The sequence below is a fragment of the Penicillium crustosum genome, assembly GCF_028827405.1.
Source record: "Penicillium crustosum strain IBT 35664 chromosome Unknown utg000002l_segment0_segment0, whole genome shotgun sequence".
Taxonomy (NCBI): Eukaryota; Fungi; Ascomycota; class Eurotiomycetes; order Eurotiales; family Aspergillaceae; genus Penicillium; species Penicillium crustosum.
Genome location: NW_026623123.1, coordinates 1,110,365 through 1,125,025, shown reverse-complemented (window position 1 = coordinate 1,125,025; position 14,661 = coordinate 1,110,365). Strand labels below are relative to the sequence as shown.

At 48.1% G+C, this 14,661-nt stretch overlaps 5 protein-coding genes across 5 annotated transcripts; 2 read left to right on the top strand and 3 right to left on the bottom strand.

Annotated features, from left to right (window-relative positions):
• Positions 1-310: 310 nt before the first annotated feature.
• On the top strand, positions 311-2,825 carry ppm1 (protein C-terminal leucine carboxyl O-methyltransferase ppm1; the record flags this gene model as incomplete). The annotated part of the gene is made up of 5 exons (XM_056871690.1): positions 311-667; positions 726-905; positions 967-1,123; positions 1,514-1,810; positions 1,891-2,825. The coding sequence occupies 5 exons, from the start codon at positions 311-313 to the stop codon at positions 2,823-2,825; spliced, it is 1,926 nt and encodes a 641-aa protein (XP_056729410.1).
• Positions 2,826-4,804: 1,979 nt separating this feature from the next.
• N7487_003942 (SUN domain-containing protein) lies at positions 4,805-6,241 on the top strand (the record flags this gene model as incomplete). The annotated part of the gene is made up of 1 exon (XM_056871689.1): positions 4,805-6,241. The coding sequence occupies one exon, from the start codon at positions 4,805-4,807 to the stop codon at positions 6,239-6,241; it is 1,437 nt and encodes a 478-aa protein (XP_056729409.1).
• A 1,071-nt stretch (positions 6,242-7,312) lies between these two features.
• Positions 7,313-9,603, bottom strand: N7487_003941 (WD40 repeat domain-containing protein; the record flags this gene model as incomplete). The annotated part of the gene is made up of 2 exons (XM_056871688.1): positions 7,313-9,331; positions 9,385-9,603. The coding sequence occupies 2 exons, from the start codon at positions 9,601-9,603 to the stop codon at positions 7,313-7,315; spliced, it is 2,238 nt and encodes a 745-aa protein (XP_056729408.1).
• A 369-nt stretch (positions 9,604-9,972) lies between these two features.
• Positions 9,973-12,223, bottom strand: N7487_003940 (uncharacterized protein; the record flags this gene model as incomplete). Its single annotated transcript, XM_056871687.1, has 4 exons — positions 9,973-10,968; positions 11,023-11,460; positions 11,518-12,105; positions 12,170-12,223. The coding sequence occupies 4 exons, from the start codon at positions 12,221-12,223 to the stop codon at positions 9,973-9,975; spliced, it is 2,076 nt and encodes a 691-aa protein (XP_056729407.1).
• A 1,587-nt stretch (positions 12,224-13,810) lies between these two features.
• On the bottom strand, positions 13,811-14,143 carry N7487_003939 (uncharacterized protein; the record flags this gene model as incomplete). Its single annotated transcript, XM_056871686.1, has 1 exon — positions 13,811-14,143. The coding sequence occupies one exon, from the start codon at positions 14,141-14,143 to the stop codon at positions 13,811-13,813; it is 333 nt and encodes a 110-aa protein (XP_056729406.1).
• Positions 14,144-14,661: the final 518 nt, after the last annotated feature.

Genomic DNA, 14,661 nt, shown 5'->3' with positions numbered 1-14,661 from the left:
GAGATTCCTATTCCATTTCTTCACGGCTGAACCCCATCCTGCCCACAGCACAGACGAGGTTTCACACTCAAACAACCATTAGGCAAAACGCCCCGCTCGGTCGAAAGGGACAATCTTGGAAATTCTCTCCTTGATGACCTGCTATACGGCAAAATACAATGGTCTTCTGGCTCAAATTGCCCAAGGGACATTCTACTCTACTTAAAGCAACCAGTTTCCGCAGCTCGAAACCTCAAATCTACTTACACACACAAACATATTCAAGACAAAGCCTAGCCTGTTCTAAGTTCGATTGATATTCATTGACACCATGGTCTCCAAAATCTTGACATTCTCCCTCCTTGCCGGCAGCGCCCTCGCTGTCCCAGTTGAGGTTGACATTGAGAAACGTATCGACTGTCCGGGCGTCCACATCTTTGGTGCGCGCGAGACCTCTGTATCCCCCGGATACGGATCATCCAGCACGGTCGTCAATGGCCTCCTCAGTGCCTACTCTGGCTCTACAGCTGAGGCCATTAGCTACCCTGCATGCGGCGGACAATCGTCCTGCGGCAGCATAAGCTACTCCAGTTCAGTTGCTCAGGGCATCGCAGCTGTCGCGTCAGCTGTGAATTCCTATAACACACAGTGTCCATCGACTAAGCTTGTTCTGGTCGGATATTCCCAGGTGAGCTATATCCCCTGGATCATTCAAACTGTAAGACCAACTTCTTACGATACTCTAGGGTGGTGAAATCATGGACGCAGCCTTGTGCGGCGGCGGCGTGCCCAACCAAGGCTACACAAACACTGCGGTCCAGCTGTCGACGTCTGCTGTGAACATGGTCAAGGCAGCTATCTTCATGGGTGATCCGCTGTATGTGGCAGGGTTGTCGTATGATGTTGGAACTTGTGCTGCTGGAGGCGTATGGTCTTCCCTATTTCCCCCTATACTTGGGAGCTTTGGATCTAATGCTCGAGATATAGTTTGACGCACGGCCTTCTGGGTTCTCTTGCCCATCGGCTAGTAAGATTCAATCATACTGCGACTCCTCCGACCCGTACTGCTGCAACGGCAGTAACGACGCGACCCACCAGGGCTACGGAGCTGAGTACGGCGCACAGGCTATTGCCTTTGTCAAGAGTAAGTTGGCTTGAGTGCAGAGCTGGCGGTAGCTCGATTATTATGTATCGGCAGGGATATTGTCCTTGGGAGGGTTGAAAAGGTGTAGCCCTGGGGTAACTTGGTGATAGTTCCAGTAGGGAGTTAGGTTGTTGTAGTAAATGTTGAAATCAATGGTTACATCATTTCTACAATGTATTGAACGTTGAACATACATTCACTGGCTTTATAGATCAATGAAGATTAGGGTTGTAGTCCCCGGAGTTGATCAAACAAGAAGTAGTGGCAAGGACGCAGATCATAATTTGACAATATATTATTGTGAAACTAGCTTGGAAATGTTAATATTTTAATATTTAGAGCGCATGAAGAAATCGTGAAATTAACCGGCGAAATCCATGTGCTGGGCAGATAGCTACCCCACCACGGAAGCCCAAGCTCCAAGCTCCAAGCTTCCTTCATTCCTCATGGCCTCTCACATTCCCAACCTAAACACTCTCCGACGAGGCCGAGGCCGAGGCCGTGGCATAGGTCGCACAGAAGAAACTGGACTTGCTTCTGGAAAAGACCGCATCGTCCAAGGCACAGACAATGACGCAAGCGTCTCCCGCCTCAGCGCCGTCGAGCTAGGATACCTAGAGGATGCATACGCAGCGGCATTGACACCTGTCGGGGCAGCGACGCGGAGATTGCCAATTATCAACAGAGGTGAGCCGAATCTCTCAAACCATGCTATCCCCAATGACAAAAGAGCCTATGGCTGACCGCGACATCTCCCCGCGCACCAGGAACCTACGCCCGCACAACAGCCATTGACCAGCTCGTGGCACGTTTCCTCGGCCCGAGCTCGGCGGAAAATACACACAAGAAACAAATCATATCTCTAGGCGCTGGTTCAGACACGCGCGTTTTCCGACTTCTCTCGTCGCGCCAAACTCCGGACTTCGTTTACCACGAACTTGATTTCGCCGTCAATACTGCGGAGAAGATCCGCGCGATTAGGTCGACCCCTATACTGCAGAGCGCACTTGGGATCAACTCATCGGGGGCCTCGTCGGAAAAGGATACTCGAGTTACCGTGTCGGAGGCCGGGGACGCGCTCCACTCGCCCTCGTACCATGTCCATCCGGTTGATCTCCGGTCGCTTTCGACATGCAGTGACCCTGCTGGAGCGCTGCCAGGTGTGGAGACGGGATTGCCGACTTTGCTGATATCTGAGTGCTGTTTGGTCTATCTATCGCCCCTTGAAGCGGAGCAGGTGGTTGCGTTCTTCACGCAACGCCTTTTTGGTCATGGGAACCCAGTATCTGGGTCTGGAGACGTCTTACAGGCGGCGCAGCCGAGTGTTGCTCCGCTCGGGCTGATTCTTTATGAGCCTATTCGACCGAATGATGCCTTCGGTCGTACGATGGTATCGAACCTTGCGGCGCGGGGGATCCAACTCAAGACTCTCCCTACGTATGCGTCGCTCGAGGCGCAGAGAGGCCGCTTTCAAGATCAGGGCTTTGGAGATGGCCAGGCTGCGGCTGATATTGAGTTTATCTGGAAGCGGTGGGTTAACGAGGATGAGAAAGAAAGAGTTGCTGGACTGGAGATGCTCGATGAGATGGAGGAGTGGCAGTTGCTTGCACGGCATTATTGCATTGCTTGGGGATGGAGAGACCGCCATGATGTCCCGGCTTTTTCTGGGTGGAAGGACCTCGAGGGTCAGCATGGCGAGTAGCTTCATTTGTGAATATTTGATGTCTGATGATATAGCTCTATAACGAAAGGTTATGATGAATGTCTGGAAATACAATCTAGAATACCTTTGGGGCAAGAAGCCCTGCCCAATACGATGTAGTATCTATATGCAGTATCTATAGAGCAAATTTAGACGGCGACGTAGTGCCGCTAAATCACTTTTTAAACTAGTGAGCAAGACTGACTAGGTTCTGGATATTACTATATTGAAGTCTAAAATGCAACCTTATCTTCCCTAGTCCAACCGCAGACCTATAAGGCTTATCACCCGCCAGAGGGATTGAGTATACCATATAAGGGTGTGACCGTGCCAATGTGACTGACCTGTCATATATTGTTAGATGCACTGGGGCCCCGCGAAACCTAAGTAATAGGCTGAGTGGATACTCACTATGCGAGGAACATCAACAGTCCTTGCAGCAAACTCAAAAGAGACTTCCTGTCTATCCTGCGTGATGCATTGCCTTTCTTGATTTCCAGTCCCAGCACCAGTTGCAGCTGTATGTGATCAGCCGACGCAAGGATCGCTACCATTTTAGGGCTACTGGACTATCCGACAAATAGCTCATCACAAATCAAAGTCTGAGATAGAATAACGAAGAGTGTCTATATAGTCTTTGTCCTTGACGGTGTAGGCCCGGGAAACTTGAATAGTCTCATATAATTGGCCCAGCCCATTTTACATGCCGACATTCGACACCTGCATCACGTACTAAATCAGCTCCATGCTTCTTGCATTGATATTCCTACCATTTATTACAATTTGCGCAACTCTGGCGCGTCTTGTGCATAGCATTTGATGGAGTAGGTGATTAAATTTATCACAGCGGTGATCATGTTGATCCCTTGCTATGCCATCAACAAACCCCATATTCTCCTAGGCCAAGCTTTAACCAAGACATCAAGAGACACATTGATAGTCAAGACAACACGTTCTAAGACTTCGGATATCTTGGCCATGTGATTCCGTGCCTATCAAAGAAAAGCAAGAATCCACTAATGATCAACAGGTCCAGACCGGAATATTGTGGTGGGTTTGATTGGGATTGACGTGCTACCAGGCTAAAGGAGCAATATATTCCGCTTGGGACTATTAGCCTGGTTTTCCCATTCATGTGCTTCGGTGGAGTTATCACCTTTTAATGCGCGTATAGCCAACGTACGATGCATTCTGGGTTGACTTGATTTGTTTTTCCAAACATTTATTGATTTATTGTAATGGAGAGTTGTAAGTTCAAAGGAGGGTTGACTCTTGAGATATCATGTGATACGATCTCCCAGGTTCTCAAAGGTTGCGCCGAGCAACGCGTTCCTCCACTCTCCACCTTTCTGCTCTCATTTGTGAAATTACAATTTGCTTTTTCGCCGTTGAAAGAGTTCGGGAGATAACTCCATAAAACCATATCTCTTAGCTTATTGGCCTTGCACCCCCTGCCAAGCAGGAACCATCGGGGTAATGGCGCTCATCATTGGCTGCAGGCTATCATTGCCCCTGACACTAGGTGTCTAGTGGTTCCATGTGGCTGTCCACTAGTGGAGTTTGCTTCAGGGGCACAGCTTTCGGGGTCCAAGGCGACTCCCATAATTCCCGTTCCGGGGGAGCAATTATGGAAATTATGGGAAATCACGGACGAGCCGTCCATGAAAGTCGGAACTACTGCGGAAGTTTGCCCTGTGCTGGAATTGTATGCAGATCATCCCAGATCTAACGCTTTTCTAGCCTAGCACACTCGTGGACCTGACCCAGGACCCTGCTCACTAGTGGCCGTGTCTCTTTTCTTGGGGGCTTTTCCCCGTCTCTTTCCTTTCTCTCGTCTTGACCTTCATTCCCTGTGAGCACTGTGTCTGTCCTTGGCCATCGGCCGTATCTTTTTGTCACTCGTTTGACTTAGCCATTCGCTTCATATATTCATTCGTTTATTGATATTATCAATTTGCCAAGTCTTTCCCCCTGACACAATGAAGTTCCAGATCACATCTTTCCGCGCAGCCGCGCTTGTCGCCCTCATTGCGAGCGTTGAAGCCGCAAAACACGGCCATGGCCAGAGCCATAATCATGTGGCTTTGGCAAAGAGGAGTGGGAAATGCGAGTTCCCTTCCGATGCTGGCCTGGTTGAGATCACCCCCAATGAGCAAAACGCTGGCTGGGCTATGAGCCCCGACGAGCCCTGCGAACCTGGCAACTACTGCCCTTACGCCTGCCCTCCCGGTCAAGTGTCCATGCAGTGGGATCCAAAGGCGACTTCCTACTCTTACCCTATGTCTATGAGGGGCGGTCTATACTGTGACGATGACGGCAAAATCCACAAACCCTTCCCCAACCGTGACTACTGTGAGTCGGCCACTGGTGTTCTCAAGGCCCACAACAAGGCCGGAAAGTCTGTCTCTTTCTGCCAGACGGTGCTGCCCGGAAACGAGGCTATGCTTATCCCCACCATGGTTGATTCACTGGCCGATCTGGCCGTGCCCGGCATGTCCTACTGGTGCTCCACTGCTGCCCAGTACTACATCAACGCTCCTGGTGTCACCGCGGAGGAAGGCTGTATCTGGGGTACCTCCGAGAACCCTGTCGGTAACTGGTCCCCGTACACCGCTGGCGCCAACACCGACACCGATGGCAATACCTTCCTGAAGATTGGCTGGAACCCTATCTATCTGGAACCCGCCACACCCTTCCGCAATGTCATGCCTGACTTCGGTATCGAGATTGAATGTGAGGGTGACGGCTGCCACGGCCTGCCCTGCAAGATCGACCCTGCTGTCAACAATGTCAACGAGATGATCGGTAAGCCCTTTACTGGCGCTGGTGGCGCCACCGGCTGTGTCGTGACCATCCCCAAGGGCGAAACCGCACACATTATTGTCTTCGAGAAGGAGAGCAACGGCAGCACATCGTCCGAGACCATCGAGGTTTCCACTAGCACTGCTACCCCTACTAGCACCTCCAGCTCCAGCTCCAGCTCCAGCACTAGCACTAGCACCTCCACCTCCACCTCGACCCCCACTCCTACTCCGACCAGCACCAGCACCACTGAGACCCCCACCTCCACCTCCACCTCTACTCCTTCATCGACTTCAACCTCAACTCCCACTCCCACCTCTACCTCCAGCTCCACCTCCAGCTCCACCTCTACTGCTAGCTCCGCCTCCACCACGAATTCCGTGTTGAGCATCACTAGCCCCAGCGCCCGCCTGCCCAAGTCGAGCTCGACACTAAGCTATACCTACCAGCCGCACGTTCTGACCGGTTCTGCTGATATCCAAGCGGCCTCCAAGACGACCGCTGCCGCTGCCGCGGCGTCCACATCTTCTGCCACTGGCGGTGCTACCAGCGCCACCGTCTCTATGCTGACCCTGGCCTTTGGCGCCATTGCCGCCATGGTCGTGAACATCTAAATCAGCTCCCACTGATTCAGCTATATTGACCGTACAATATTGCATATATGTACGTGGTGTGTATAGATACCACCTTGGGGCATCCTTTCTGCGCTATATTTGCCCGCAGGCATCTAATATTGCTTTGCTTCTTTCACATTTTTTTTAATTCTTCTTCTACATAATCCCCCCTTTTATGATTCTTCCCATCCCTTGGATGCCCTTTCTTGACGACGCTCAACGTTGGACTTTTTTTTCACTCTGCTTCATGACATTTATATCCCTTTGCTCCTCAGCATTGCTCTTTTTTCAGCTTGTTGAACATCCCTTTTTGTTGCTTCTGGTACGCAGTGGTTTGTTTTTTTGGTTATGTATGTTGGCTGGTTGCTGAAACCAACCGGGTCTTTTTTGGTTGGACGTTGGGAAAATAGTGTTTGTTCTTTAATTCGTCAATCCTTACTCCTGAGATCTTTTGAGATCTGATTATACAGAACACCCCATCCCCATTCATCCTCGCTTTGATTCTTCGGATCAAGCACCGCACTGTCCTTCCAATACTTGGTAAATTGAATATAAACAAACATTGAAATTGTCTTTTTTCCCGATATATCACGAGGTCATTCGAAGCAGGCGAAGTTCCCCTACTATTGAAAGACTGCAAGCAGGTTTTATTCGGTTTCACGAGAAGATGAGCACGATCTTTAGCATGATGGAAGATGCGACTTGACACCTCGATATCACATTCTGAAAACTGTCGTCCCTTGGTAGTCCCTTCAAAGCACAAGCTTATCCATGCTATGAACCGCAGGGAAGAAGTATCTACATTACAATTTATAGATGATAAAAAGTATGGGTCACTCACCCACAATGCTTGACTCGTTCCTTACTATTCTCTCACTTCTCTCCTATTCTCTCACTTCTTTCTCATTCGTATACAAAACACTCTGATGGAAACCATGTCTGACTTTAGGAGGCAAAAATCAGGCAATACGGAAACCCGATCGGGGTGCTTATTCCAACCTTATAAAATAAAGAGAGAAATGGTTGAGCACGAGTGGCCGAGTAAGGTGCATTGAATGGTCTGGAACTATTTCAAATCGCGATTTCTATCGCGTGTTCGAAAACGAAAGCCGCAAGGCGGCCACTTTCAGTGCGATAGGCCAAAGAATTAGCCCGATGTTCAACAAGGTAGGGAGAATGCTGCCTCGCATAAACTAGCTGTCCATGGAGATTACTAGGAAGAGCCAGAACCCTTTTCTGGTTGTGAGTGATCCACTCAACAGAGCGGTCAACGGTATATAAAGGCTCCTCGACCAACAAGTCATCAGGGGAGAAACGGAGGCTAAAGACCAGTGCGGGTGAAGCTTGTAGTTTTTGCTCAGTCTCACCAGTGGCGATGTTATAGATCGAAACGATGTTGTCTTCCCAGCCGATTGCTATTCTTGTGTCTTTGGGTGAAAACGCCATGCATACTGGACTGGCTTTATGGCCCTTGAATTCTTTCCTGTCCTCACTATTCATGTCCCACACCTCGATCCTATTCGGAAACCTCAGTGCCACCTTTGTCGAATTATGAGACAAACATGCGTTGCAAATCTTCGCGTTCACGCAAGGCCGATGTCTTGCGAACTCACACCGTGCATTCACCGTGGACATAACTTCGAAGCCGTAACTGTGACTCTCGAATGAAAAAATCAAGATACGAGTTTTGTCGGAAGAAAAGCGCAGTGCTTTGTATTTGTACTTTTCGCCTAGGTGACGTTGCCTCCACTCTTCTGTTTCATCGTGATTCTTTTCCCCATCGAACCCATCGAACGACATGGCTCCATCCTGTAGCAGAGCTTGGGGCTCCAAGATAAGCTCATCTTTGATAAGATCCCAGTATTTCCTGGATCCAATTTGCCCGATAGCCAGTTTGATTCCATCTTTGCTGAGGAAGAACGGATCCTTCGAGGCAGGAGCATCAGACGCGCTCGACCCGCTCGAGACACTTCGCTGTTGGATGTTCCAAACTAGCGCCCCCCCGAATTGTTGCAAACCAACCATAACCTTTGTTGCGCAAGGAAATAACGCAATAGACGAAATTATATTCGTATGTGGAATTTCCATGACGTGCTCTATCCGCATGAAATCAAGGTTCCATATCTCCACCGTCCTCGAAGATGCGCAGGCTAGCCTTGTTCCATCGGAAGATAAAGCGAAATTCCTCGGAGCCTGTTCCCCACGGATTTGACCCTCAACCGGGCAGTTATTGGCAATGTCCCATATCTTTATACCATGGTATAGTAAGATGGCAGCCCTGGTAGCCGAGAGCGCGATTCCATCTATCACCGAGTAGCAGTTCAAGGTGCAGATGATTTGCCTTGTTTGCGTGTTGCCAATGTGGACACACCTATTTTCAAAGAGAGCCATTGTTGTGCCATCGGCAGATATGGTGTGTTCCAAACCAATTTCCAAATCAAATCCCCAATCGAAATTCCAAGTCGATTCCAAATTCGATTCCAAATTGTCGATGCCAACTTCGAAGGAAACTCTCTCCTGTCGATCACCACAGCTAGGCTTCCATGACCAGCTGCTTAAGTCACACAATGAAGGCAAATGGGACCCATTATCCTTCAACGCTGCAATTTGTTTTCCTGTTATGAGACTCCAAACTTCCCGCTTTCTTCTGGATGGCGTTTCGGATGCAATGAAAGCAGTCAACTCATGTCCATCAGGAGAGAAGATCAAAAAACCGCCAAAACCAAAATTGGGACATTCCCATGTGAATGTATGCTTTAACTTTCCGGTGACGACATCCCATACAGTGATAGTATCTTTGGCCGCACAAGCGGCCATCTGGCCGTCAAAGGATATTGCTGACATGACGACTGATGATCCACATTGTAAAATTTGCTCCTCTGCACTCCAATGGCTTCCCGTGTTGGGGGCCTTTCGTATCCATGCCGGATAGTGCTCCAAAAAAGTGTTTCGCACTACACTCTCCGTTGGGGAGAAAACAGACGCCGTATAGTAAACTTGAAGGGGTGCTTTCTCAATGACCTGTCTATGGTAGAGGATGAAGCGATGGGCATCGTTGGCAAATTTTTCGAACTCCTGCTCCCCTGAAGTCTATCGAATGTGAGATAGTAATCCTGCTAGGAGTAAGGTGTGATATGACTTACTGATGCGACAATCTTCAAATTCACAATACCAGTAACTGCGTCATCAATTCTTCCAATCATAGCGAGGGCCTCAATCCAATGCAGAAGATGGGTAGTGATGAATTTTAAGGTCTTTATTACCTCAGTCGTTCCTGGTGAGGAGATGTTCGTGTCTCTCAAATGGAGAGCCCAATATTGGCAGCCATACTGGACGGTGCGAGGAATGTGCTGAATGACCATGTCGCGTTCAACTTCAGAGTAAAGCGTCCCTGGATGCTTGAGCCCGCAAATATCCTTTTTCAGTGAAGTTGAAAGATGTTCCAAGCAGTAGTGAAACCACCTTCTATGGGCTTCGTCTTCATCTATAAACATTCTTTCATCTCCACACCTCTTTTTGTTGATAAGGAAATCACGGAAAGAGAGATGGTAGAGTCGAACAGGGTTAGTGTTGCTCTGGGGAACAATTAAGAAAGAAGTCAGTTTCTCAAGTACCAAATTAATATTTTGGTGGCTGAGATTGAAAAGCACTGCCATTTCAGACACCGATATTGGTTTCTTGGAAACAAGTATTGCTCCCACAACGGGCTTGTAATTCTCATTGATTTCTTCTTAATCCGGACCCTCAGTAAGCAACGGGTCAAGAATAAGGCGATACATTTTGTCCAGGGCAGGTATTCCATGTTTTGTTGTCCTAGCGGCCTCGAGAAAAGTTTCAAGCCTTTCCCGCGGAATGCTGCTGCTCTTCAGATGCCGACATACGGTAGCTGCCGCAATAAACAATCTTCCACTGAATTCTAATAGCCTCTGTGTTTGTACTTCCTCTGGCCAATTCTCGGTGCCGTATTTCCGTCTCACAATCCCGGAAAGCCCAGAAAGCTCATGCTTCACGTAGATAGAAATATCACGTTCGGTGCTGTCGGCGATGGATTCATCCTCCAATGACAGCCAAGTGAAACTAGATTTTCCTTCGAAGCTTTCCAAAATGTGTGTTTCATTCCGGCTAGTAACAAGGACTCTGAGTTGAATCGTTTTCAGGTCTTTGGCCGCCAGGAGTAAGTCGATGAGGTGGGGAACAGCCTCGGCACCTTTACACTCGTCAAGTGCATCTATCACAAGCACCAGTTGGAGAGGTGCGAGTAAAGATGAGCCTAGATCCTCAAGAGGATCATGTATAAAAAACTTCCATTGCTCTTCGAAGTCTTTACCCTCAGCACCTCCATTTCTGCGAACGCTTTCATACAGACATTTTGCGAAACCAGCAACCTCTTTTGCCAGACCAAGGGCAAGGGTTGGGAAAAACTTTCCTGCTCGAGACAGATCCTCTTGGCCCCTCGAAAAGAAAAAGCTAGCACCGAGGCGACCTTCATCCTTGAGCTCATGAGCAAAGGTGCGGGCGATCGTTGACTTGCCTGTGCCAGCCATTCCACTTAGCCAAAATACACAGTTTTCTGCGTCTGTACACTTTGCCCAGTGGCGGAACTTGTCCAGCACTTCCTGACGGGTGCCTTCAAGACACCGAGGAAGCTTGAAACCATCAAACGCACTGTCAAAATTTGCACTCTCTGCCTTTGGGAGCTTCTCGAGGAGCTGCCTTTCAGCAACTTCCTATGATGTTGTTAACTTTTAGATATTGAATCAACTCAGCGAGTGATCTCCTACCAGAATAGTGTGGTAACTCTTTTGCGCCAAGTCAAACAGCTCATCAACTCTGTTTCCAATCAAGGTGAGCGCTGTATCAATGCCATGAATAGCGCTACTGTCAATAGTTTTCAAGAACTCCTCCGCAGCGTGTTCTAAGGTCTGGATAGCCGAAAAGTCCCCAATTGGCTGCAGGGTCATGTTCTTGGCCATGCGAGAGAACCGATTCATCTCATAATGACGCATGAGAACAATTTGGTGCTTAAGAATTTCCGTATAAAGCTCGATAGTTTTCGACCTCAGCATGGTATAGCAATCACGGATATGACTAGGTTCTGCGGAGTTCCATTCTGACAGATCACAGAAGACCTCAATCGCACGGAATTTAACTAGTATGTTGGATATGACTTCCAACTCAGTGAGAGCATTGTCTGTCTGACATAAGGCAGTAGAGAGAAGCTAGAGCTTTGTGAGCAATAATTTTAAATATTGCCAAAAAGATTGCCAATGACATACTGGTAGGAAAGCAGAGATACCACCCCAAGCAAGGCTGGCATGGGAGTCCGCCGCTGTTGCTGCTTTGATAACAGGTTCGAACCTGCGCAATGTGTTTAAAACCTTTTGGGCTCCCTCTCTCACGTTGTGCTTCTTTCCGTTGACCTCAATCTTCAATCGGGATTCAGTGATGGTTTTCAGTCTTTCCACGACGGCTCCCTGGAGATTTCCATCACCAAGACTGATAAACTGTTCCAACCGATTTAAATCATCTTCATCCAATTCTTTCCGCGCTTCTTTCCAAAGACCCGCATTGAGATTTGAGTTTTCCAAGTGTTTTAGCCGATCGACTCGTTCTTGCGCGGGGGTAAGCTTTTGCTCCGCGGCTGGGTCTTTGTTGGGGGCTGGCTCTTGCTCTGCGGTCTGCTCTTGCTTAGCAAGGACTTTCTTTGGAGAGTTTTTACCCGGAAGCCTCTGACTGATGCCCAATGACTGCCTTCCTGAGGTAGACTGGAGACTTGCTTTTGTATATTGTGATGGGGCTCCTGTTTGTTCGTTGTTGAACACTGTGGGAGCATCAGAATCTGGATGCGCATAGCGAGGAGATGGCTGCAAAGAGGGCACCAGTCAGCATAGGCCTAGCTCCCGAGGTCTTTGAAGCTGCTTTCACTACCTCATCCGTCGTCGTCTTCTTCTTTCTCTCGAACTGGCAAATTTGCCAACGCATTTTGGTGACCTTTTTAGGAAGTCCAATCTCGAGGTCGTTGAGCTTTGGAGAAATATTTAAAGTAGAGTTCGCATGGGACAAGATGGGAGAAAACGGTGTAAGTCAAACTGATTTCGGGGCGCTAAAGGGAACTGCCTTGGACACTAGGTCCCCCTCACCTCCCTGATTTCTAGACTTTTCCTCAACCGCTTTTCGCGCCACCGTCCAATAGCTTTATTTGCACTTTACTCTCACCTTAATCTTACTCTCACTTCGGTATTTGAGTTTAAATTACCCAGTCAGTAGGTTAGAATCAGGCTGTGCGGGGCGAACGGATAAAATGGGGGCAGCTCCACTAAACACCAATCATTCTAGAGATTGACGTGGCGGCTGAGGCACCCTGGAGTACCTACCTACCTACTTATCAGGTACCTACAACATAGGTGTTCGTTGCCAGGGCATCAAAATGATTTCTGGTTGGACTAGTGAGGCTGAGCTCCCCTTCAGCCGCAAATCACGTCCCAGGGAGTTGGCTCTCCCTCGGGCGTCAACCAAATCAGAACTATGTACTTATATCTACAACTACGGTGATAGGTCCTAGGATTGCTAACTAATCCCCTCATACCGGATTTGCAGTAGAATCCACAGCGTCAACGATCTACCCAAGCATATGTTGTAACCTCGCTAGCTGTGCTAACCACCGATCATTGGCTGTTTCAGCATTTGATAGCAATTCACAAGCTTATTTCTCGACATATGACAATCGAGTCATCATGCTATCCTTTTGCAACAATGTCGACTATAATGACTGTGTTTTCTAGAGTACGGCCATAACTGAACGCGGTCCAAAGCATCGTTTCGTCGCGAAACGAGTTTCTTATCGATGGGTTCAATGTGAGATCAAGATATCATTTATGAATATCCCATATATTTTGGAATAAATCTAGCTTTTAGTTACAAATAAATTGGCCTATTAGATAGGAAATGTGCGCGGGACCGGACGTGACGAAATGAATCACGTTTGCAAAAGCAGATAGAACGAGACAGACGTCGACAGGCATGAGAATCATTACGAAAGAGCAATTCCTAAATAGTAGTAGACTGTAACCTTGAAATTATACGAAACTACATCTAGACTAGCGGGTGTTACAAGAGACGATCAGTGGATATGGGGAGGGCGACGAAGACATAAATAAGAGCAAGCCTTCTTCTCCTTGTTGTATCTCGCTTATAAGTGTGGACAGCACTATATATACTATTAAAGACTACAAAGAGGGTTTGCTCTTCGCGCGGACAACCAGATTCTCGATTCTTTCTACTGCCGTTTGTTCAAGCCTGACTACACGGCCTAGCAGGCCCTCTAACGCGTCAACGCTATTGAGGCCCTGGGAGACCTTGGTTTTAAATTGTTCCGCCAGATTCATTAATTAAGTCGCTGTGAGAAACACAAAGAAAGGTTGTTCAAATGTACATGCATCATAATTGCCAGTTGCTCACATATATTATACATCAAACCCAAATGCTGATACCCAACTAGAGATCGAACAAATCATTGCCCTCGATCCAGATGCAGATATATCCCCATCCCAAACGCCAAACCCAATACATTCAAGCATCCATTCCCCTGATAGGAACAATCATGTCAGGTCTCCCCGCCTCACGAGCCAACATATTCAAATACCGCTGTCTGGTCTCGCGCATATAAGTCCGTTGCTCGTGTGACACGTCCTTCATATATTCTGAGTCGTCGAGACCGTGGAACATTGTGTATACACTGAACCCGATGAGTCCTCCTACAATGCATCCGGCGATGATGAGGAAGATGTAGAGGGGGTATTTGTCCGGGTTGGTCATGCTGCTGCGCTTCAGCAAGCTTGCTGCGTTATCCATTATGGATGTTTGTGTAGTTGTTGTCTCTATCGTGGGTGGGATGATAGGCATTGTGGTTTAAAGAGACTGTAGAAGATAAAGGGTCTTGTTAGATATTAAACATAGGGGGCATATTGTGGGGCAGGATAAACACGCACTGTAGTCAGAAGGTGTGAATGCCAGATTCTTCTTTGTTGGTGTATGCAAATGTCGGTTCGAAGTAATTCTTGCGAGGGAGGAATTGGTTTATAGAAAGAGATAAGAAACAGTAGATTGCACTTAGTGTGCGAACTCTGACAGCTATATAAATAAAGCATACCCAGCACGCTAAACCCTCCCATCTACGGCTAAGCAACACTGAAACGCGAAGGGATTGCTAAAATCAACCCTACAGTTGTGATATTCTTCCTAAATAGGAATAGCGACAACAGAATCCCACGCCAATGATGTCAGGAACCGAGCAGACCAATCAGCGTGGCTCAATGGGTAGTGGGCCGGCCAATTAAAATGGGGCCAAATCGACTAAACAGACTAAATGTTCTAAATCTGTACACCAATTTTAACTAGACAGTAAGCTTCTCTCTTCCTAC